Source organism: Cryptomeria japonica, chromosome 1 (assembly GCF_030272615.1).
Source record: "Cryptomeria japonica chromosome 1, Sugi_1.0, whole genome shotgun sequence".
Taxonomy (NCBI): domain Eukaryota; kingdom Viridiplantae; phylum Streptophyta; class Pinopsida; order Cupressales; family Cupressaceae; genus Cryptomeria; species Cryptomeria japonica.
In genome coordinates this window covers 556,799,602-556,825,519 of record NC_081405.1, presented here as the reverse complement: position 1 = coordinate 556,825,519, position 25,918 = coordinate 556,799,602, and the positions used below count along the sequence as shown (strand labels likewise).

At 37.3% G+C, this 25,918-nt stretch overlaps 1 protein-coding gene across 4 annotated transcripts in view; it reads left to right on the top strand.

The window, feature by feature from the left end:
• The window catches only part of LOC131074886 (uncharacterized), a 138,631-nt gene that overhangs the window by 42,052 nt on the left and 70,661 nt on the right, over nt 1–25,918 (top strand). For all 4 annotated transcript variants that reach the window (XM_058011618.2, XM_058011617.2, XM_058011615.2 and 1 more), the window contains exons 8-16: nt 1,309–1,415; nt 2,078–2,260; nt 23,150–23,500; nt 23,710–23,941; nt 24,062–24,136; nt 24,244–24,596; nt 24,739–24,934; nt 25,047–25,302; nt 25,409–25,748. In XM_058011618.2, the coding sequence (XP_057867601.2) occupies nt 1,309–1,415; nt 2,078–2,260; nt 23,150–23,500; nt 23,710–23,941; nt 24,062–24,136; nt 24,244–24,596; nt 24,739–24,934; nt 25,047–25,302; nt 25,409–25,748 (2,093 nt within the window). The remainder of the gene's footprint in view (nt 1–1,308; nt 1,416–2,077; nt 2,261–23,149; nt 23,501–23,709; nt 23,942–24,061; nt 24,137–24,243; nt 24,597–24,738; nt 24,935–25,046; nt 25,303–25,408; nt 25,749–25,918) is intronic.

The following is a 25,918-nucleotide window of genomic DNA, read 5'->3' as shown; positions in this document are numbered from 1 at the left end:
AGTAATAATGTGTATTATAATCGTCAAATACCAAATGATTGGAGTTCTTACATTAGAATGTCTATTGTTGTAGATCCTTCAGATTTGAAAGGAATGAAAAGATAAAGCATACATAGTGGCACATGCAAACCAAGATACGCAATGAATGGGGCACTAAGTAAAGATAATGCCGATGGTTGATTGTCACAGGGTCCAAGGAATGTGACTTGGTATGCTTCTCTACTGAGCATGCTGCTGAATGGAATATACTTACATACAATTCAATGATGATGGCATACACATCACAAAATGTGCAAATACATACAATTGAGACTGAATAGGAAAAATAATATCATTGAATAAATGATAGATAGATGGAGTGTTATGTTGGAAATATGTTCAGAGCATGTGTAGGGTAGGATTGTGACCCTGTCAGATTGTAATTCATAACAATTCAATGTTAATTAGGTGCATGACAAGCACTGCTTTTCAAAAAGATTTGATATTGATATATTAGTAAAATATTCAAACTGGTGGTAATTGTCTTCTTTGATGATCTGATTCATTCCTTGTTGCCATCTTAAAGTTATACATTTCAGATGTATTCCTTTGACTGTTATGTAGTCTATGACTTCTGCCTGGATCTCCCAGCTCATCTTTGCATTCGTGATTTAGCTAAGGTGAATGAATGTGAACTCTATGAGCCATCCACATTTTGGAGACGAGGCACAAAAATGCATCCTAAGGATTTTACTAGATATTTCAAGCCACTGTTTTATACAACGCAACTTGACATGAAGACCTTGACCCTTGGCAGTTACAGAATACCTGGTTCTACAAAAGGCTACTTACCTCTGCAAGCTATGTGGATCTCTTAAATCCACTTTTGAAATTCATTTCTATTCACAAAACATGAATTGTGAGAACAGCCTTCGAAGCACCGTATTGATATGCCTAGTTTGTTCTGATAGCTCAATGATCACGGGAGACTATTGTGCATTTTTTCTTCTGTATTCTGCAACTGTGTCTACTCTCATTTATGCTTAATATAAATTATTTAGGACATATTCTCTCCTCTTTCATATCTACTCATTTCTTCTTAGAAAATGTGTATATAAACTTGCTCATAGAGTCAATAATATTATATGACAATTAAATTGAAAATCACAGTTTATAATGTTCTTTTAATTTAATCTTTAAAAATAAAAATGTGCTAAGCCATCAGGTCATGCCCATACAGCAATGTCTTTTTAGCAAGGCATCTTAAATGAATTTTGCCTTTTCTGTCTGATGAATTCTGATACTAAGTTTATTTGGTTTCCACCAAAGCATAACAAAACAGCTGCGGTGCTACCACCGAGAATATGTCCAGGAGTTCACTGCAGAGGCAGTGTCATTTTTGCTGCGAAATTCATCGGTTAAGCAGCTTATTAAAGGTATGTTGTTGTCAGAACATTATCCTATTTATCATTTAAAATAATGACCAGCACAGTTGTGATTGCTACTTTTTTGAGGCTCCACTGCATATTTCATATTTTTATCTTTGTATTTTGGTGTTGTTTCCCATGATACATTTCTTTGTTTTATACTATTAGTTTATCTGCATATTTCCTGTTCAGTGAAGTGGCATGTGGCATTGTTAATCTCTCATAAATTGCTTTACTATCTTGGCTTTTTGAAATATGAGCAGATTAAAAGATATCTTAACAAATTTCTCAAAAGTAATGCAAATGTCTTGAGATTACGAGTTATTAAAAAAATACAACAGCTAGAAAATTTAATGATAGCAATTTTAAAGGAATAATTTAAATGGTTCTTATTTCATGGCTGAAGAAGTTTAACAATAAACAGGAGTTACTAACGTACCAAGAGCTTTGATTTAAATGTTTTATTTGTGTTTTTATTGTTTCTGTTGCAGTGATGCAATGGTTGATTTTTTCTGTTCAGAGTGATGTCTTTTTGTTACTGTGAAGCATGGAAAATGAGTTGGTTTCCAGTTATAGCTGAGAATTTACCCAATGTTTCTGAGATTCATGTTGTCCTTTTCTTGGCTTAACCACCATCTTTTACATGTTATGTATGTTTCTGGAATCAACAGGTATTCAGAAAGTCATAGGGGAAGTTGCTATCAAGCCTTCAAAGGAGAAAACAACAGGATGTAGTGCGTTGCTGTGGCACACATTGAAGGGTCCAGCTTCAAGGTTTCATTCCAGAGCTGAGCAAGTTCTTCGCCTTCTCTTGGATAAATTGACTTACTCTAAAGCAATCAAGAAAGGCCATGGTATGTTCTCTTGAACAAAATTCAATGTGTAAAATTCATTTTGGTACATCCTGTGCATAACCAAGTTATATTGGGCTTTCAGTTATCAGTTCTAACTCAGCTAAGAACATTTGAACTTCCTGTTTGAGATCCTCAAAATGTTTTGAATTTTCTATCATATCTTCTATATATATATATATATATGTTCATGTCATCAAATGCTGTTTGAGATCCTCAAAATATTTTGAATTTTCTATCACCTGTTTTATTTATAGGTGTTCATGTGATAAAAAATTTAACCCACAAAGCAGAACAACCTAGAAAAACAAATATCTATGAATTCATTACCTACAACAAATGAGGTTTTTTAAAAATATTATAAAATTAGGATCTATTAAAGGGCCTTATCCTTCTCAATACGGACAGAAATAAAGGCTATACAAAGATAAAAATTTGTGCAACCCCAAAGCTGGGAGACAGACAGATGGAGCCTTACATAAATCATAACCTAATTAGCATAGAGTGTTGCAGAGATCAAAATTTGACTTAGCAAAAGAGAGTTACTTCTCTTACCAAATTATTCCAATTACTTTACAGTAGGGTTGACTAGCCTAGGTTTTTGTTTAAAACTAATCTAATGTTGATATTATGCCAATTAACCCTTTTTAGTGCTTTAACTCTAAATTGGTTTTTGTTTGATAGTAAATACTAATTGCAAACAAACTGATAAACAAAAATTATAAATTGGATGTAGAAATGAAAAAAAGCCTGTAAAAGAGAAATGTGGACTAAAAGTTTGGAGCTGATTGTGTCGGATGCTAGCACTTTGTGTGGATGACGGTGTGACATGCTGGAGTCCTGTATGAACATAAAACTCAGGACATTAGTCTGCTTAGAAAAATCTCACCCATACTTGTTAGAAATCAATTCCAGGTGTACAACATGGTTTTCCAAAAACAAAAATAGTATAATAATGATGCAATAAATTAATCCATTGAAAGAAATTAATACAATGATAACAAAGGAGAGAATAAGAAGAAGATATCACCAAATGCCAAGGAAGATGAAATGCTCCCCTCTTCAATGAAATCTACAACATAAGAGAAGAAAAAAATAATGTTTTTGTGGCTGTTTGGGGATTTGCCTTTAGGTCAGATCCCTGTTTTGGTATTTCTATCCACAGCAGTTTGGTTTTTGATAATATTTGGAAATAAAATGACAAATGCAAAGCTAAGAAAAATGCTAGAGAAATAGAATGATAATGACAATAATTCTAGATGTCAAAATTATATTAACACTAAGGATGTAAGAAAGATAACAATGAAATAGGTAGAAGATATTGGAGCAAATACAAAAGAACTTGAAGCAGCCAAGAAGAGATAGTGCTGGACTGTAGGAGTTGCTACCAAAATCTCCATGAATGCGACAAATACAATGGGAATCTTCACATACAAAGAATGCTGGTAAGATGCTTTACAACAATGGAGATAGTTCACACTTCACAGTTTGCCAATGAAGAACTTAAAGAGTTTTTCTTTTTCTTTTTCCTTTTCAAAGTGATAGAATTGCGTGATTGAAAAGAATGTTTGGATGAGTTCAAAGAGATGAACAGAAGGTGGATATTCATCCCAAATCAGTTTAGGGTGGTTATCTTGCGAGTGTAAACCCTGGCAGGCAAGTGAAACACCTGGAAATGGTCAATGAATCACAAATTGTCGTGGGACCCTAGCGCATCACACAATAATTTAGACCAAACAAAAGGTCAAAACAGTAGGAATGGCACGAGGATTAAGAAAAATACAACAAAAGGGTGCTAATACTTTGGCATCAGGATAGTGCAAGCTAAGGTGTTAGAGTGAGTGCAAAATACATTGTGAGGGTATGAAATTTTAAACGTTACAAGCACCAACTAAATGTAAGGCACATACATAAACTCACTTTCTATATGGCTGAGAGCTTACAACAACTAACATTCATAGACTATATGCTAGCAAAAAAGGAAACCACCGATTCAAAAGTCTGCAGAGAATAACACTGTAATTAAGAAGAACAGCAGATCAGCATAAGAGCCATTAGCAATTGCACACTCAATGAGGGACTTTTGTTCCAGGAACAGAGCACCGACAACTACCTGCCTGAGAACCCATGCCCTTGCCAGATATGGGAGTCAGCTCCACCATTATTGGAGTGGAGACCGGCTTTTGCAAGCTTGCCAACTGAGGGCCATCAATGAACTTTGCACTATGAGCTACTCTGTAATGTCCCCACTTTGAAATAGAATTTAATGGTAAATAATGATAATAAAATTAAAATTCAAAAGAATAAAAAATTAAAATAAAAATAAAAATATAAAAGAATATAATTAAAATTTAGTTAAATTAATGAATGGTCAAAGGACATGAAACGATAAGTTGTGACTCCCCCAAATATGAGGTATAAAAGGGAGAAGAGAACTCATTTGAAGGGGGGATAATTTGGGAATCAGAGGTGCAGATCTGATTTAAATAAGAAGTGCAGATCTGATTGTGAAAGGTTGTGTGCCTTTTAAAGGGCAGAAATAATGAAGAGTTGCACTCTTTCAAAGGTTGCTAATGGTAAGGGTGTGTCTCTTGCCAAAGGACATACATTATGAAAAGGTGTGACCTCTCCCTCACATTGACAGATATAAAGGAAAGGAAGCAAAAGCATCCAGTGACATCACCATGGATCAGATCAGATCAGAACTGTTATTAAGTTACAGGCAGTAACATCCTTGTTCTTGGTGGTATGCATGGGGATGTGCTTAATATATGAAGCCCGATAATATTCTTATGCAGAATTTAATATTAATATTAATATAGACTACAATATGTATGACAGTCATACTTAATTTCATATACATTCATTGTACAACAAGATATTGACATATTCACATTCCCAAGCTCTTAACCAGTTCTAATTCCTTTTTCCAGAGGAGTGGTGTGATGCTGTTAGGGAGAGGCAGAGTAAAACCATCTAATGATAGATGAGCCCCAAGGGTGGAAGAACTCATGATCCTGAAATCTGGGCTATGGGTCCCAAGGGTGAATGGACTGAGATTCCAGTAATCTGGGCTGCATTAGGGAGATGGTATCATCGCACCCTAGACAAGCAAGTCTCTCATCCAAGATTAGAAATTAGAAGGGGATTAAGATTAGGCCTGAACAAGGACAATGCCTAATTGTACTTTGAGCAACCCTAGTCATTAATTTGTAATTACTGTAACATGGTAGGTAGTAATGTATGTTTCCCTTTGTGAATTGACAGCCTATAAATAGGGGACACTACAATTGGTATCAGAGCATGATCCTACCATCCTGCAGGGTAAAGATGAATCAATGAATCATTCTAGTCAATAAGAAGGAATCTAATAATATGTGTATTTGCGTGTATGCTCTATGTTTGCCTATATCCATGTGTATGCTCCGTGTTTGGTTCATGCCTGGTATGTTTCCAGCATGTTTATTCCATGTGTGTTTCCAAAGCCATTTCATATTGGGAATCATTTTGAACACTCCATGATCATTGCTTGAGGACAAGAAATCTTGAGTGGGGTGGACTGTAATGTGCCCTCTTTGAAATAGAATTTAGTGGTAAAAAATGAATATAAAATTAAAATTCAAAAGAATATAATTAAAATTTAGATAAGTTAATGAATGGTCAAAGGACATGAAATGACAAGTTGTGAGTCTCCCAAATATGAGGTATAAAAGGGAGAAGAGAACTCATTTGAAGGGGGGATAATTTGGGAATCAGAAGTGCACATCTGATTTAAATAAGAAGTGCAGATCTGATTGTGTTAAAGGTTGTGTGCCTTTTAAAGGGCAGAAATAATGAACGGTTGCACTCTTTCAAAGGGTGCTAATGGTGAAAGGGTGTGTCTCTTGCCAAAGAGCATACATGATGAAGAGGTGTGACCTCTCCCTCACATTGACAGATATAAAGGAAAGGAATCAAAAGTAGCCAGTGACATCACAATGGATCAGGTCAGATCAAAACTGTTATTAAGTTACAGGTAGTAACATCCTTGTTCTTGGTGGTATGCATGGGGATGTGCTTAATATATGAAGCCTGATAATGTTCTTATGCAGAATTTAATAGTAATATTAATATAGACTGCAATATGTATGACAGTCATACTTAATTTCATATACATTCATAGTACAACAAAATATTGACATATTTACAGTCTCGAGCTCTTAACCAGTTCTAATTCCTTTTTCCCGAGGAGTGGTGTGATGCTGTTAGGGAGAGGTGGAGTAAAACCATCTCATGATAGATGAGCCCCAAGGGTGAAAGAACTCACGATCCTGAAATCTGGGCTGTGGGCCCCAAGGGTGAATGGACTGAGGTTCCAGTAATCTGGGCTGCATTAGGGAGATGGTATCATTGCACCCTAGACAAGCAAGTCTCCCATCCAGGATTAGAAATTAGAAGGGGATTAAGACTAGGCCTGAATAAGGACAATGCCTAATTGTACTATGAGCAACCCTAGTCATTAATTCGTACTTACTGTAACATGGTAGGTAGTAATGTATGTTTCCCTTTGGGAATTGACAGCCTATAAGCAGGGGACATTACATACTCTTGTCAGGCTGTCATTTGCATATGATGGAACAGAGAAAACCACTAGTCACCACTAGAATCCCATTATGGTGAGAGACTACTATGTGTTTTTATCACTGACCATAAATCTTGAAACAGGTCCATAACATCTTGATTGGGGGAGTTAAATTTAGCCACAAAAACCTCATTCTTAACATCCATTGGAACAAAAATACATGAATCAGGGGCAGGAGATTACACATCTTCATTTCACTCATCTGTTGCGTTAAAGGGGAGCATATCCAGAATGTACTTAGGTACTACCACATTGCTCACTGCAGCCTCCTGTTTGTTATGGAACTCTGCCCATATAGAAGTCTCTGTCCTAAAATTTCCTGTATGCTCAATGCACACTGGATCCAGCCCATTTTTAATCAGGTTAGGTGAATGAACAGTTTGACAATAAAATATTTTCTTCAATTGAAAATGAGATGCCTGCCTTTTGAATAGGGGACCCCTAGCAGACTAAAAGCTAGGAGCCAAAGTCCTCCCAACCAGCACTCGACAATACAATAATCCAAAAAGCACCCTAAAATGAACAAAAATAACATAATAGGCTGCCATTTCTATCACAGTAAACATGTTTTACATATTATGGATGACAGCAAACTTTTCCCTTAACACAAAATGATTCATGCCAAACACAGCCCATCAAAATCAGTCATTAATACGCATAGAGTTGCCACTGCCACAGAGGTCATTAGTTACCAATGTACAGGTGTGAATATTATTGAGAGGGCATACCTTTCATGCTAAAAAATTATTAAGACCCTCCCATCTTGAGCTTCCTTGCTCTCTATGTTGATTGGATTGATATATTGATACCATTCTTGGCTAGGAGATCGACAGAAAACTTTTGTTCTCTGTAACAATGCATATATTTGACCACTCTAAATTTCGTGAATCCACAGAATTGCTTCATCTAGATATTCTCTCATTCTACAATTAGACTATGACTAATCTTTAATGCAGTTATAACAACTAATGAATTGCCTTTTATTTCAACTTCCCAAAATCCTTCCTTATATGCTAGTATGAGACCCGCAATAAGTGCCTCATATTTCGTTTCATTATTTGATTTCAATGCTAGCATCTTGGAGCAAACACAAAACTACTTTTGCTAATATTGCAATAAGTAACTTGCATTATGCAAGGATTCCTCCTAGAGGCTTTATCAAACTTCAGTTTCATCACTACCTTAACTATGTTTTATCCCTTTTTTTTTTCGAATTGTATCTTTCATCCCTACCTTAGGAGATAACTAAGTTTTATCTCTTTTTTTTTCTAATTATATCTTAACACATTAACAGGTGTTCCTAAGACTTTACACTTATTCTAGAATCAATTTCTGATTTTTTTTTTTTTGACTATATATATGCATGTTCACATTTTCATCTACATACGACCTGTATTCTTTCTTTGAATTCTTATTAACTATAAGGAGTAATAATAATCATTTATGGTACACAATTGCTTTTCAAGGGGCCAAATACAGTTTCCTTTTTATTGAGAGATCAGTAAATCTAATTTTACAAAATATGAAACAAAAAATAGAAGAATCTGTAGAGAACTCCACTTGCTCTTCCCATCCCGGCAAGCTGGGCAGGCATCTTGGATTGGACTCCAGCATTAGTAACTGAACTGTGTTTCCAAAGGATATGGTCATTTGCATTAGTTAATTTGAATGTGATTTTGTAAATTATATTCTTAAAGTCCTTTAAAGACGAAGGAATTGAGCTTAATTGGTTAAACCATCAAGTTCTTAATGTGGAGACCCAAATTCAAATCTCAATGGGACATCTAATGTGGAATTCTAAGTTGTGATTCTTGGTCTTCCATAGTTGGCTTCTAATGTGGAATTGGTTTTTAAATAAGTGGATTTCTAAATTGTTACTCTTGGTCTTCCATAGGTGATTCCTAGTATGGTTGCTTGAAAGGAGCTGATATTATTCTCTTAGTTCTCCTCACAAGAGCTTGTATTGGTTTCATGTTGATGATTGTATGAGCAGAATATTTGTAAATGATTATTGATTAGCTATATGAATAAAGTCCTTAAAGGACTTTGGAATGCAATTTTCTATTTTCCTTTCCATGAGAATGAAAGAACTTGTGACATTGCTGCAGTCGAAACCATTGTGCCATTTTTTACTGGTTATGTTGCCATAGATTGCGTCTTTACTGGGAATGGTCATCTGAAACAATTCTTAGAGTCTTTAAATAATCAAAATCGAAATTCAATGGCAAATCAACATGTATGTTTTATATGCAGCTGACGGAAATACCATACGAAATTCCAGTCATGGCAAGTATATACTCAATGACATGGAGAATAGAACCTGGGAACTGAGCACTGCATACTGAATAGAACAAGTGCTAATCCAGAATGTGCTGGTTCTCCTTGGCTATCTTGCTTCATCATCTTAAACATATAGGAAAAACACCCTTGTAAAGTAATATTACCATCAGGCCTTTCCAATAGAGATTCTGAGAATAAAACTTAAGGTTGTTACCATTAGGTCCCAACTTCGAACATACATAGTATTTAGAGTTAAACCAACTAGAAGACAATTGTGACATTTGTCTTTCAGTTCCATCACACCTTTCGTGCAAAAAGAAATTCTTATCTCATCAAATAATGTAGCCAAGTGCTCTCTTGGGGGTCCAAACACACAAAAAATGCTGTTATCACTGCCTCGTTCATGCCATAATCCTCGAATATTCTAAGATAGAAGATTGTGTACCGATGCTAGGATATGAAAATTCTCTTAAGTCTTTTCTTACTTGTAGACTTAAGGAAAGCCTTTGATTCCAATGTAAGATATTTATTTTTCCAGAAGTTACATGATATTGATGTTTCTGATCGTTTCATTATTTCTCTCACAGGGCTCTAAAAGATTGTTTTTGGTCAATTTAAAAAACCCCACGGTTTCTTTGACTTTGTTAAGAGTTCCATCCTAGTCAAGCAGGGGTTTCATCTCTTACTGATCCATATTGGAATTTACACAGAAGACCTTGAGGACTTCCTTTGGCAACTCTTTGATGTTGATGATAACTGTATATTATATCATTAATTGCTCTTTTAAGGCTGTTGTTGACAACTAAGCTGATAGTTTTTTGAGTTAGTTTGATAACTGTGAATGTCATAGTCTTCCAAATTTGTACAAATTCTCTGTCCAAGTTCATCTTTTCTACAAAAGGAACCTAAAATTACATCTAGTTACACTTATTCAGTGGTGTATGTTTTTGTAGATCGTCTTTTAGTTTGAATCTTGCCTCATAGTTGTGCCATGGCAAGGTTTGTGTATCACATAGGTATATTTTAGTATACTTATTTGAACATGTGCGTCATCAATGTATACATAAAACCTATGGTTGTATATTGTTTAGAAATTTAGAGATTTGGCATTTTGGACACATCAAGTTGGTTTCTATTGAACAAGTTCAGATTCTCATAGTTCAATGTGTACTTAATTGTAAACTTGTTCAAGCTAAGTTTTCTGCCCTACCCCTTTGCCTTGAGAGTGTGTTAATACTTACTTTCCATATGCACAAGGTTAGGCCCTTGGCCAAATCAGCCCTAGGGAAGAAGAGGGACCCACATTTGGCACCATGTTTTATTGAGATGTTTGCCTCTTTTTCTAATATTTCTGAAAGGTAAGAAATTCTATATATAATATGAGCCCACATGACAATGCCAAATTAATACTATTACACCTACCAAATCTGTGATCTGGCACCCACTGTCAAGCTTCAAAATAAAAAAACCACTAGCCATCTTCAACAACCCTTAAAAACCAAAGCTGATCTTAATCTTAATAAGATTTGTAATCTCTTTTGCATGGCTGTCTATCACTTTTCGCAGACTTGGACTTGGAGAGTACTCAGCAAGCCCAAAATTTCTGACTTGGCAAAAACTCAGCAACTTAGAAAGTACTAAAAATTTAAATTTCTTAAAAAATATATATTTTTTGCAAAATTCAGTTATAAAATGTATTAAATGAAAAAATTGACATCTGAAAAGAGAAAATGCATGATGGTTTTATAGCCAAAAAAATGTGAACAATATGTTTTTACTAGTGTTTTACCTGAATTGATGTTTTTACCCATGTTTTTCCTATGTCTATAAAAATTCGTGAGTTAAACTTGTAAAAAGTAAAAATTCTTGGAGCAAAAAAAATAGAGTACTCGGAAACTTGGAGAGTACTCGCAGAGTTTGCAAACTATGATTTAAGGTATGAAATGGTACCTTAAACAAGCTTGTCATATATAAATTTATTAAAAGCCTTATGCATGGGAGGGCTTTTAAGCCACTTCACATCATCTCAAATCTCAGAATTAAATGAAAGGCCAATCTAGGGGGAGATCTGGAGAAGAGACTTAGCCAAAAAGAATAGAGTTTTCCTATGTGAACTGGGAATCTTGAATTTATTCTTAACTTCCTCCTAAAAAGGAGATGACCTTGTTTAAACACATTTGCAAAGCATTGAATACCTTTAGCTAATTAGCATCTAGCTGAACCTCCTTCAGTAAGTTATAAGAAATAATGGAGTATCTACCAAGCAGGATTCCAACACAGATTTGGAATGCTGACAGTTGTTGTTCCCCTTGAAAATATTTAATGCCGAACTAGACGATCCCTCATCAATTCCCATGCTCTCCAAATACCCCCAAAATATAGGAGAACCAACTAGCTTAATGAGAAAAGGTCCAAAGAGAAGATTAAGGGGATGAAGCCCTTTCAAATTCTCTTCTTTCTAGGAATATCTCTACTGATCCAATGCTCTAATATAACTTCAAAGGCTTCTTCCCAAATAACTCTAAGAATCCACTTGACTTATGATATTTCATGTGCATAGTTTTTGAGTCAAACTCATTGACCCATATTTCACGAGTAGTGATTCACATGAATCTATCTCTCATGAGAATGATTGGTCCACTTAGCACTCATTACATTTTGGAGATGCTTGTAAGGGTGAAGCATTAGGACTTCTTGGGAGGTCACCCATTTGAGTACTACTTTAACTCAAGTGTGCTTAACCATGGAGTTTGTCCAAGCTAAAGCCCACTTAGCTTGTTACCCCACTTGTAAAACCTTCAACAAGTGTTGATAAATAGGAGGTATTTTCTAGTGTGTCAAATTATGAAACTTACATCAGAATTCAATTGTGTAGTTTTGGATTCAAACTCATTGACTCTTATTTCATGAGTAATAGTTCGGATGAACTTGTCTCTCATGAGAATGAATGGTCCATATAGCGATGAATGAATCCTTATATAACTATCATAATTTGACACATGGCGGGAAATGCCTCCTACTTATCAATGGTTGAGCTAAAAGGGCTATATAATGAATGGCTCATAAGATACAACATTTGTTAAAGGTTTTACAAATGGGTTAGCAAGTTAATTGGACTTGATCTTGGGGACACTCCATGGTTAAGCAGGCTTGAGTCAAAGTAGTGATGAGATGTGTGACTTTCGAGGAAGTCCCAATGCTTCATTCTTGTGAGCATCACTTAGATGCAATGGGTGCTACGTGGATCATTCATTCTCATGAGAGATGGGTTTGTGTGAATTGCCACTCATGAAACACAAGTCAATGAGTTTGACTCAAAAACTGCATAGTTGAATCTTGATATAAATATCATAATTTGGATCATTGTAGAAAATACCTCCCACTTATCAATGGATGAGCTAAAGAGGCTCTTTAATGAATGGTTCGTAAGGTACAATGCTTGTTGAAAAACTCCATGAGTCATAGTATTGGGATGGGTGACCTCCCAGGAAATTCCAATGCTTCACCCTTTTGAGCATCACCTAGATGCACTGAGTGTGAAATGGACCATTCATTGTCATGAGAGATGGGTTCATGTGAACTACTACTCATGAAATATTGGTCAATAATTTTGATTAAAAAACTATGTAGCTTAATCTTGCTATAAATATTATAATTTGACACATTGCAGAAAATTCAAAATACCTCCTACTTATCAATTCACTTGGCTACAAATACAATGCCTTTAAGATTCTTAAGGCCAACACCATTCAGATTTTGTGGATGACCACAAAAAAATCCAATCTATCTTATGAATCCTTTGAACATGTAAATTATGAAACAACTAAGAGAGGGACAGTATATAGCATGAAACAAAGTGCCTTTTGACAAAACTGCAGTTTGCCAGCAAAGGATAATAGTCTACTTTGCCATTTGGTAACCTTCTTATCAGTCCTGTGTGTTGTGACTTTTTCACACATCGCCCCATTGCAAATGGGGACCCCCTACTTTTTTTAGGTCCTCTTGGTCTTTTGGCTTTGTTTTGGGGCTTTTCGTAGTAGTCTTGTTAGCCCCCTGAGTTTGCAAGTGTTTGGGGGTCAATTTGATCAAGTCTGCAAGTTGTTTGAGCAATTTGGCCAAGTCAAGAGCTCGTTTTGTTCGTTTTAGGGTTTTTCCCTTTCCTTTAGGGTTTTGCCAAAACTTAATGTTGCATGGGAATGAGGGCCCTTTAAGGAACCTACCTGTAAATTTGAGCGAATTCTGAGTTCCTATTTTTTAGGGATTTCATTGCCTCCTAGATTGGTCTAATTTCACCAAAAATCAAACTTACTATTTTTAGTAATTTCTATTTTTTGGTAAGTTTCTATTTTTAGAAAGTGTCCTTGCATCTTGTTTTTCTCTAACGCTGACATTTTGAAAGTTTCTATTTCTGGAAAGTCTATTTGTGGCAGGTCCTTGTAGGCAAACACTGAAGACCAGATATGCACGATCACTTCTAAATCCGGAGAACTGGATCAAAATTTGGCTGTGTGGGAATCAATCCAGGAATGGAAAGCATCAGGAAATCATCCAAGTTTGGAAAATGACCTCAGTTCCTGAAGTAGCACCATGAATCTTGAAACATGCAAATTGGCTAAGTTTGGAAATTCCTTTGTCAAAGTGAAACTGTCAAAGTCCATGACTAAGGCGCCAAATCCAAGACATCCTGGAAAGTGAGTGAGATGTGAAATTCCACAACAAGGTGATTTTGGCGCCCAAGTCAAGATATGGGCACCAAATTGGAGTCTTCTTGGAAAGAATTAAAAAGTGAAAATTCCATGACACAAGTGAAATAGCACCCTAGGATGTTGGAAGGGCGCCAAAATGTCCAAGTCATGGAAAACCTTCAAAAAGTAAAATTCCATGGCATAATGACTTTAGCGCCCAAGTGCTAGGAGGGGGCGCCAAAATGATGTCTTCAAGGAAAATCCTCAAATGGCAAAATTCCACCATGAAGTGTTTCTAGTGCCCAAGGAAGGATTGAAGGCGCTAGGTCCATGTGGTCATGGAAAGGTAAAAAAAAATGAGCAAAATCCTCCATGAAGTGAAATTGGCGCCTAGAAGTCAGGTAAGGCGCTAAAATGAAGTCTCCATGGAAAGTTTGAAAAATTTGCAAGTTCCTCCATCAATTGAATCCAGTGCCCAGGAATGGAGAAAAGCTCAAAAATGACATAGCCTTGGAAAATGAGAAAAGCATCAAATTCCTTGCTCAACATGAAATAGCGCCCATTTCCTAAGGAGGGCGCCGAATCCTATCACCATGGAAAGTTTGAAAATGTGAAAATTCCTCCTCAATGGCATTTTGGTGCCCAAGGAACAAGATGGACACTAGTTTGAGGTCCCCTTGGAAAGAGAAAGATTATGAAATTCCTTGACAAAGGAGAAATAGCGCTCAAGGAGGTTTAGGGGGTGCTAAAAAGAGATAGGCATGGAAAATGTTAAGCAATGAAAATTCCATCACAAGAAGGAATCAACGCCCTAGTCAAGGAAGAGTTATTGAAATGACTGAGGCATGGAAGAACTGAAAAAAGATTGAACAAATTCCTTCACACAGTGAAATCCATGCAAAGGGGAATTTGAAGGTCAGGAATGGATTGAAGAATCGAAAAATCCCCTCAGGGAAATTTTTGAAAAATCTATTTTTAGATACCAAATCTTGTCAGAATTCATAGTTCCAGGACTCGCTAGGGTGGGTCCCGAGCCGAGTGACCCTATCCAAGTCTCAAGGACTCGTGACTCTCCAGGACTCCCTCTAGGCAAAAATCACTAGAAATTGTTTTTTTTGTCGAGTTTTGCCGAGTTTTTGTCGAGTCCTGTCGAACTTTTGCCGAGTCCCAAGTCGGGTCAGCCTTGCGGAGTCCGAGTCTCATTTCTATGTCAGAATTTGAATTTTGTTGCAGCTTTGGACTCGTGAGAGAATTCTCTCTCTTGGACCCGAACCCTAAATTTTAGGAAAGTTCCTAAAAAATAGGAGATGGTGGAAAAACGTTGAAAATCTCTCCCAGAGCAAGGAAAGTTCAAAAAACTTCAAGAAAATTCTTCATGGATCAAATTCTTCTCTCCTGAAGTTTTTTCTCTCCAGGGGTTTCTCGCCAAGTGGCAGTCGGGTCGACGCATGTTGAGTCAATGGAGCATCTTTTGCATACAACCGTCACGTAAAGACATAGTGCCGACACACTTATTGCTGGAATATTTTGACTAAGCTGTGGCTTGGTCAATGCATGTTAAGTGCATGAAGAATCTTTTGCATGTAGCCGCCATATTTATGATTTTATGACAGATTCCTTCTGCATGTCGTCGTCGCATGGAGAATAATGGTCATTTATTTCTGCATGGGGAATATTCATTATTTTTGGGCGAATTTGATGTAAGGAGTGCATTTAATGCACAAATGGATGCCATTTTGGGCTTATTTGAATTAATTGTATGTGGGCTTAATGGGTACTAATTGCCGATTCCCACCTTGTTGCATCTTGAGTGGAGAACCTTTTAGGGTGAAACCCTAATTAGGGTTTGCATGTAGCCAAGGCATCAGGCCTATATAAAGGGGTGACCCCCCTCATTTGTGAGGAGGGAGACTTGTATGAAATTGTTGCAATAAGTTCTTGAGATAATAACAGTGAAACATTGTTCTTTGATGGTGTCCACTTAGGTTATTTTTCAAAACTTGCATGGTTTCACCTTCCTCACAATTCGAGATATCTCCTTTTAACCCTACTATTCTATGGGCGAGAGCAGCCCTCTTTATTAATCTAGCAGGGTCCTCCCCCATGGATACTAGAATAGTCGGAATCGATCGGAATGATAACATCGTTAAAGCCGCTGTCATTCCAGCATTTGATTCGTAGTCAGTCATCCGGAGCGTGACCTAAGTTTCTTTATTTTGGGAAAGTGGTACGTATCTATTCTAAGGGATAGTTGGCATGTTACAACTATAGGAGGGGGGGATCTGGCAATAAAGATTAGCAACTACCATAGAATAGTAGGGGCGGGTGGGAATAGATAGTTGACTAAAGTTGCAAATAGTAGGAGTAGAATTAAATTTTCTCACTTGTTAGATAAAGTGCTTTGATTTCAATGAAGAATGTAATGGTGTTTGATGAATTTCCATGGTTCATACTTTTTGCATCTTGTTGATTATAAGATGTAGTGTAAAGTTAGCCTGAACCCCCAAATTTATGTTAAGTTCGATTGTGAATAGTCGTTTGGATTGCGCCATGTTGGGTATTCAAATGCACTTTCTCAATGTGAAAATCCTTCAACATCCTCAGAAGATTGCATCGGTTCTTGCAGAGTTGTAGTTTATCTTGGCGAAGCAGAGCTTGGTTTATTTGGAATTTGTCCACTAAAGCATTATCTATTGATATCACTGCCCTTGGGAGTAGATTTAGATCTTTCTAAACCCTTTCCCCTTTAGTTTCAGTTGATTTCAAAGCAGAAGCATCATGGAATCGCCATATCCGATGATGAAGTTCCAGCCATAGCAAAAAAGTGAAAGAACGATCCCAAACGTAAGGCCTCTTGGATTACCAACAATCACATCAGCCAACTGAGTCACATCCGTAGCATAAAGGAACCTCGGAGTCGATTGTTTGAACTTCTTGCAATCTTAGCATGCAATCGCACTTTGATCAAGAGAGAGTAAGGTGATTGTTGGTAACTTTATTTTGTGTTCGACGTAGTCATAAAAAACACGTCAACACCATGAAAGACGCACTTCCATATTACTTCTAAGAGAGGGAGGAAGAGAAAAAGGGATGCTCAAACAACCAAGATCATGAAACCACACCTAGGGAACTAAAGATCATTTTTGAAATGAGTACTTATAAATGGGAAAAAATTATCTTGATCATAAATAGGGAACATAGAAAAATCACCTAGTGAATGTCTAATAACTCAAAATCATCCAGTTGTCTACTACTTCTAATTGGGAAACCAAAAGAGGCATCTCTCAAAAGAAAATTAGCAATAAAGATTAGCAACTACCATAGAATAGTAGGGGCAGGTGGGAATAGATAGCTGACTAAAGTTGCAAATAGTAGGAGTAGAATTTAATTTTCTCACTTGTTAGATAAAGTGCTTTGATTTCAATGAAGAATGTAATGGTGTTTGATGAATTTCCATGGTTCATACTTTTTGCATCTTGTTGATTGTAAGATGTAGTGTAAAGTTAGCCTGAACCCCCAAATTTATGTTAAGTTCGATTGTGAATAGTCGTTTGGATTGCGCCATGTTGGGTATTCAAATGCACTTTCTCAATGTGAAAATCCTTCAACATCCTCAGAAGATTGCATCGGTTCTTGCAGAGTTGTAGTTTATCTTGGCGAAGCAGAGCTTGGTTTATTTGGAATTTGTCCACTAAAGCATTATCTATTGATATCACTGCCCTTAGGAGTAGATTTAGATTTTTCTAAACCCTTTCCCCTTTAGTTTCAGTTGATTTCAAAGCAGAAGCATCATGGAATCGCCATATCCGATGATGAAGTTCCAGCCATAGCAAAAAAGTGAAAAAACGATCCCAAACGTAAGGCCTCTTGGATTACCAGCAATCACATCAGCCAACTGAGTCACATCCATAGCACAAAGGAACCTTGGAGTCGATTGTTTGAACTTCTTGCAATCTTAGTATGCAATCACACTTTGATCAAGAGAGAGTAAGGTGATTGTTGGTAACTTTATTTTGTGTTCGACGTAGTCATAAAAAACACGTCAATACCATGAAAGACGCACTTCCATATTACTTCTAAGAGAGGGAGGAAGAGAAAAAGGGATGCTCAAACAACCAAGATCATGAAACCACACCTAGGGAACTAAAGATCATTTTAGAAATGAGTACTTATAAATGGGAAAAAATTATCTTGACCATAAATAGGGAACATAGAAAAATCACCTAGTGAATGTCTAATAACTCAAAATCATCCGGTTGTCTACTACTTCTAATTGGGAAACCAAAAGAGGCATCTCTCAAAAGAAAATGCAAGGTTTCCACAACAATCACAAACAAAGTAGTGGCCAAGGGGCACCCTTGTCCAACAGATCTCTGCAAAGAAAAAGTTTCAGATAGGGATCCATTAATACCATTTTGAATTAAAGCACCCTTAAACATATCTTCCACCATTCTACAGAACTGCTCTTTGAAACTCATGGATCTCAGCATTATCATATATAATGACTACTCATTTCTGTCATAAACTCTCTCAAAGTCTAAAATAACCATACAAGCATTTTGCCAAGAACCCCTTGCCCAAGCCTTGCCTTCCTAGCTAGTAGTCTTATTATCCAATATGCTTTTGTCTTGAACAAAACCAGTTTGAGTACTGTTTTCATTTTATGACACCCTTGGTCCATCAGTGAGAACCGACCAGAGATATGTTCCATGGACCAACGCGGCCCAAGTTGATCAAGGAGAGAAGAATCATGAAGTGAGAGGTGTTGCCTTGCCTGGAGGAAGTTCCTCCCTTGGCCTTTTCTTCTTCCCCAGAACTTCGGAACCCTGAGGTTGCGAAGTTCTTTGCCTTGGCCGCTTTCTTTCCTTCTCCGGAACTCCGGAATCCTGAGGTTCCGAAGTTCCCTTCCTTCCCTTAGCTTTTCTCCAGTTTCTCTGGAACTCTGGGGTTTCGAAGTTCTTTCCCTAGCTTAGCCTCTCCTCTCCCTTGGCCTTTTCTTCTTCCCTGGAACTCCAGAACCTCAAGGTTTCGATGTTCCTTGTCCCTTTTCTCCTTCATTCTTCGGAACTTTGGAACCCTAAGGTTCCGAAGTTCCTAGCCTTTCTTTCCTTCGCCTCTTCTCTTAGGTTTCTCCTTTGCTCGGAACTCCAGAACCCAGAGGTTCCAAAGTTCCCCTCCTCTTTAGTCTTTCTTCTATCGTTCCCCGGAACTCCGGAACCCCAAGGTTCTAAAGTTCCCTTCCCTTGCCTTTCTTCGGGACTCCGGAACCCCGAGGTTCCGAAGTTCCCTCCTAGCCCTTCTTCCTTCTCTCCGGAACTTTGGAACCCCGAGGTTCCGAAGTTCCTTCCCCCTTTGCCTTCTCTCTAGTTCCTCCGGAACTCTGGAACCCCGAGGTTCCTTGCTGCCCTCCTTTCTCCTATCTCGGAACCCCGGAACCCCGAGGTTCCGAAGTTCTTCCCTTGTCTTCCCACTTTGGGAGTTCGAGCTTCCGAAGTCTTTGAGCTTCCTTCCGACTAGCGACACTTCCGAATGGCATGATCGACACTCAAGGCTTTTAATGCTTCGACAGTTTTGGTGACTTGAGCACTTTCTTTTATGGAGCCACAAGGGTGCATTAAATGTTTCTGGTAGGATTTCCATCAGGGAGGTACGGGGCCATGCTTGGTGACTTATGTCATGTTTGACTTTGAAAGGTTAGTCAGTCCACCTTCCTCAGAGTTGCTTTTGGTGGTATGGCTAGGTTGCTTTCATGTACAAGCCAAGTGCATGCGCTTCCCTGCACTTCCAGACTGACATGCAGGGGTCATGATCACCATTCTAACCCATTTTTCTATATAAGGCTGTTAAGCCTCATTGTAAAGGGTTCTCTCCCTTCTGCCTTGAGCTTTCTTATGATCTTCTCTTCTCTTAAAGACTTGTAATTATTTTTGCATTTCTGCAATTGTAAGATTGGCTTTTGGCCTTATGATTAATTGAAAAGCTCCATTCTTGCCTTCTTTCAACTTATGTATGATGTGTATGTGTTCTTACCTCCATTATAAGTGTATGTTTGTGGTTTCCTTTCACATGTATGTTGTGTTAACTTGTTTTCTCAGTGTGACTTTGTGGGAATCCTTCTCCTCTCTTGACACTTGAAAAATTCTAACCTCCACACATGCATTTGGTTCACTCATGCAATTGAATTTTGTGCATCTCTTGGGCTTTTCAGTTGATTCCTTGTGCCATTTTGGGTGGGGAGAGGAACAATCTCTTCTTGGTGCATCACCTCCTTTTATTTCAAGCAATTCTCTCTTCCCTTCACCTTTGCAAGTTGTTAGGATAGGCTTAGGAGTAAGTTTTGAAGTGTTGAGTTGGTTCAACACTTGCACCTGGAGGGAGAAGGAAGCCGGCCTTCTCCGGAGATTCAACCCCCTCGCGCAAGGTCCCACACTTCGGGGGTTGTTTCAATGTTTGACAAGGTTGCTGAGTTGATAACTTAGCAAAGGTGCAAGCTTTTGTGATAACAAGTACAATAAACAATCTTGAGGCAAAATATCATACAACCTAACATCAAGAACCTTAGCTATAATGTTATATGAAACATTAAGGAGATTGTTTGCTCCCCAACTTTTAAACTTGAGCCTTAGAAATGAGTTTGATGACAACTTTGTCAATATCCTTACCCAAAGAGCCAACCTGAAGGGCCTCCTTATAAACATTGCTAAGGTTCCAAGCTAGGTTGCCGGTTTGGGTCCGAAGAACTGGTACGACAAACTTTTGAAAAGGGGTTTGGGTTCGTTAGTACAAAAACATGTAAATTATATATATATATATATATATATATATATATATATATATATATATATATATATATATATATATATATATATATATATGCAGCAGCCTATAAGCATGAATTAAGATTAGCATGTCACATAGCATCATATAAACAATAAAACCAACATAAACTTGTAATCATAGCATCATGATCATACCATAACAGCATCATATACATCAAGTTTAATATCAAAATGATAAAATATTCAAGTATCATTGTTTCAAATTTCAACAATTTAAAGTTTGATCATCAAATGGATTCTCTAATTCATCATCCTCATTCTCCTCTTCCTCATCATTGACATTGACATTAGATGAATCGATGCCAATTGCAATGCCACTTACACTTGCACTTGTACTTTAAGTTTGCTCGCTATCTGAGTCATCAAATGCAACAAGCTGAGAAGTGAAATCATCCAAATCAGTATGTTTTGGCTCCATATCCCACATCTTCGTTTCCCCTTGCTTGTAGCCATGTTTCTTGTGTGAAATTAGCCAATTTAATGTTTTAAAACTCACTTTTAGGGTCATATTTTAATTTTTTATGTGGTGGAATTCAAAAAAAAAAAATTGCAAAAAAAAAATCCATTTTTGGGCTGTCAGACCCCTGGGTTCGACCTGGGTTCGCGCTGGTTCGAACCAGGCTTGTGAATCACGAACCCTGTCCAAATCACAGGCGAACCGGACCCGAACCAGGACCGGACCGGACCGGACCAGTACCCAGGGGTCTAGGGGGCCGAACCCGGTAAGTTAGGTTCCAAGAGATCTAATCTTAGTTACTTTTATAAAGTTCAGCAAGATGTTCATCAACAACAGAAGATTCATCCTCTTTCACTACATCCATCACCGAGTCAATTTCCTTAATAGAAACATCGACTTCAAAAGCACTGGCTGTTGAGACATGGACCAGCTAGGACTCGAACCTAGGACCTTCCATACGCTGCTGGAGTGCTCTACCACTGAGCTACTGGCCCCTCTTGGACCAGTCCATCATCGGTCTGGGTGTGGCTTATTTCCAACACCAACACCCCCCCTTAAGCCACACCTCTCGTGTGCTTGGGGCTCCTAGCCTGGACCTGGCTCTGATACCATGTTGAGACATGGACCAGCTAGGACTCGAACCTAGGACCTTCCATACACTGCTGGAGTGCTCTACCACTGAGCTACTGGCCCCTCTTGGACCAGTCCATTGTCGGTCCGGGTGTGGCTTATTTCCAACACCAACACTGGCATCATCTTCAGGTAACTTATGAGGCACAATCTTGCTACAAAGATATCAGAAACTTCCTCGTCAATACCATTTGAAGACAATAGCTTATTATAAAAAGGATGAGGTGGCTTTTCTGATCTCCTCATGATCTGTACAAAGAACCCTTCCAACATTAACAACATCTATCCTCTCCCTAAGAGTCTTAGCCTTTAGAATTCTGAAAAAAATATCTAGTGCCTCATCACCTTTATCAAGCCAAGTCAAAATGGATGTTATCCTTACACCTTGGGCTGGGTTAGACTAGTAACATCTAAAAGAATGCTTAGTTTGAACAAAAGGATTTTGAAGAGCTAATATACTGAGGTCAAACTTCAACCTGTCTTCAAGTCTCACAGCCTCTTCCATGTCCTATACAACTTTTCTCCTTTGAACATCTTTTCTCTTACCAGTGTTTTTCTTGTTTTAAACATGTGTAATTGAATTCCATTTATACTTAAAGTTTCCTGTGTCATTATCATGTAAATGTTATTCTAATATGGTTTGGGCAGCCACAACTGAAGCTTTGGCTTGACCCCTTTGGGTTTTTTTGATACATGCTTTTGGACGTGCTAATGGCAGTGCAGAGAGTGTAAAGATCTAACTGGGGAAACTTGGACTATAACTCGAAGTTATCTATAATGGGAATGGTCCAAGACTCCAATAGTTTAATGCCGTCTTTTCAGTTCCTAGTTATATTGTACATGGAGAGGTTAATCATTTAGAAGATACATGTAAGAATGTTTGAAGAAGATACTGTATGTGTTTATTAAGATAATTTGGTTTTTGCTTTGAAAAGATTTGATTTTGTTGTAGAAATTACAGTATAAAATCAGTTCCAGTAGTTCTATGAAGAAGCATTGATTTTTTCACACACAAATAAAGTGAACTAGGATAAGTTGAGATTGCTCAAGGATTGCAGATTCACATATCTTATAGATTGTTGCCAATGTAACTGTTGTTTTTTGCCATTTGATTTTAGATAGAGAACTAAACTGCCAGGTTAAAGAAATTTCATCTGTTTTTAATCTCCTAAATTAGAGATGTATGGGGCTTGCTTCTATAACAAATGAACTGCACAGCAGAGTGATAGTCCCTGTATAGGAGCAAAATCTTGGGTAATGTCAATTGAGACACTTACGCCATTCCTAAAAGTTCACCTTTGTGTTTAGTTGAATAGAAATGTCAGAAGATGAAAAATCTGCATTAAATTCAATTCTAAGCATCCTTATGTATGTTTGTAGGTGTCAATATGATTATAGAGGTGGTGATGGGAACTTTTCAACGATTGTGTGGGGAGCTTAACCGTGAAGATTTGAGATTGCTTTGGGATTGTTTGCTTGAAGAGACATCTTGCTTGCTACATAACTCCTGTGTTGAAGGTGTAAATGATGTAGATCCAGAGTCTTTGCATCATCTCCCAACAAAGGAACCTCTAGCAGATACAATAATGGAAGAACAGGACAATGTGTCTTCTAGACATGCACTAATGGGCGTGGGAGACATCAAAAAGAAAGAAGACTTTATACATCTTAGTCGTGTCCTATCATTACTTAATGTGATACTTGAATTTCAGAATGGAAGCAAAGTTAATGGTGAGATCATATTTTTGCTTAATCATTTTCCTACTTTTTGGGTGAGCTTCTTTCTTAGTTTGAGTGCTTACTTAGTTGTGAAGTGTAATGTTTCAGATTTGGATCTGATTCTCAGACCTTATTATTGATTGTACCTTTAAGGTTGCTTTTCATATGATTACTGATATATATAATTTGATATTTACTTGGACTTTGATATGTGGTTCTAGATTATAAGCAGTTGTTTGCACTTGCTGGTGAACTAGTCAAGTTATTGATTAGCTCGCTATGGACACCAATATCAAGGGAGGATTCTATTCAATCAGTTGCCTCAGAGACATGTAGGTTTTTGCTTGCTCTTGTGCATAATCATGCACGTGTCGGTGGTGTAAGTGTAGGTCCAATAGCCATAATAAATGTATCTGTACAATGGGCTCCTGTGTTTCAAGGGAAAGATGACTGGTATGTTTGTCACTGCCTTTTGTTGACAGGAATTGTCTTATAATTTCTTCTATTATCTTTCATGTTTTGTTTTCTAATCTCTAAATCACCGAAGTTACTCAAATACACTTTCCTCTGCAGGCTATTGCCTTTTATAAGAGGTTTGCTTGATGAAGATTTAAGTGTGATGTATCCTTTCAGCCCTTATATTATCAGGTAGTTCATTTTTATCCAGTTTTAATAAATGGACTCTTTCTTGTGGATATCCTTGGTCAGGAAATGTTTGTTAATATAATTATAAGTTAAACCATGCTTCTTGGCAGTGCCTTGGATAATTACATTGAAGCATCGCCTGCGGATGTCATTTCTTTACTGGTGAAATATGTTGATAAAATACAAACAAATCCCCAGTATTTGTCTAATCTTGGTGGAAAAGATGGAAAAATTACAAGAAATATCTGTTCATTTCTGATACGAGTCATTGAGACTGCAGCAGAAAAAATGAATGCCAGAAAGGTTGATAAAGAGGATCTGGACCTTAATTCTTTATTGCCAGAAGCACCTAATACCTGGGGAGCACTTAAGTGCTATCCGTACTTCTTTTCTTCAGAGGACAATGCATCATTACTGTGGGAATATGCTTTGGCTATAGACAAGTTTTTGATAGCTGAAACAGGTAAGGCTTCCTTTCTCTCTTCTACTTAGTTATGGTAACTCTAGCTTGCCATATCTTGTTTTTATATTTAACTTGACCCTCAGAAGGTTCTGTGCAAGCGATGTGTGCACAGTAGTTAATCACGTTTTTTTTGGTCCTGCAGAAAATGTCAAAGATCATTCAAGGAAACTGTGGGAGTCTATGATAGGATCTACGTTAAGATCTCACTTGAAGTTACTGAGAGCTAACACTCCCATTCTGTCAAAGCACATGTGTGACTACATAAACTTTGCAAGACGTTACAGGTTATCACCTCATGTTTTAAGTGCAGTAGCTGACTTCTTGGATGCTGTTCTTGGGTGAGCGTTATTTACCTTACATCTTCAAATGCCCTTTTTGATTTCTGGAAGAATCTGTCCTGGTTTTATTAAAATTTTGAACTTGACACACTGACACTTTTAAATTCAACAGGTCAACAGAATGCATCAATAACAAAGATAAGAAATACCATTTAGAGCTTAGAATTGATAAAACTGCAAATGCTTTGATTCTATTCACTGGTAATTTGGGAATGCCAGACAAGAACTTGAGGCTTTCAACTTTAAGACTTTTAAGCCACTATGAACCATTTTGTGTCCCAAAATCTGAGATTGTAGAAAGACCAGACAAGCGAAGGAAGATTGAAGGAGTTAAAACCAATGATGAGGCTTCCGATTCTTGCAGCAATGTATGCTCCTTAAATTCCTGTTAGTTTTTAAATGCATAGTACAATATTGAATATTGTGTTGAATAAAAAGTATAACATTTGAACTTCAATTTGCTGAAATTTGCAGGTTATCCAGCAGATTCTTTCCATTGAAACAACCCCTATGTCCCTTGTTACAAGCAGGCAGGCAACAGTTCTTATCTCAAAAATTCAGATTGATCTCTGTGCAGGAAGGATCCCAGATTTATATATTAGTATTCTATTCCATGGTCTGATTGGTGTACTTCATAATCGGTTTGGACTTTTGTGGGACCCTGTAGTAGAATGCATTGTGGTTCTGTTAGAGAGGCATCAAAAACTCATATGGGATGATTTTGTGCATTATCTCGGAAGAAGCCAAGCATTGTTCCTTGCATTGCCTGAGGGTGAACTGAATCTCAAGTCTAATGTTTTTGGGGGATTAAAAGGTATTGTTTTGCTTTATTATAAGGCCCAATTTTTATATTGCAGCTATGTCCATTTTATCTTAATCAAAAGGATAATGGCTTAAATATACTTAGGGTTTGTACTTAATATTCTATAGAAATTTCAATGTTAAAAATCAGAGCATGTTTTTCAGAATCATTTGCATTTCAGG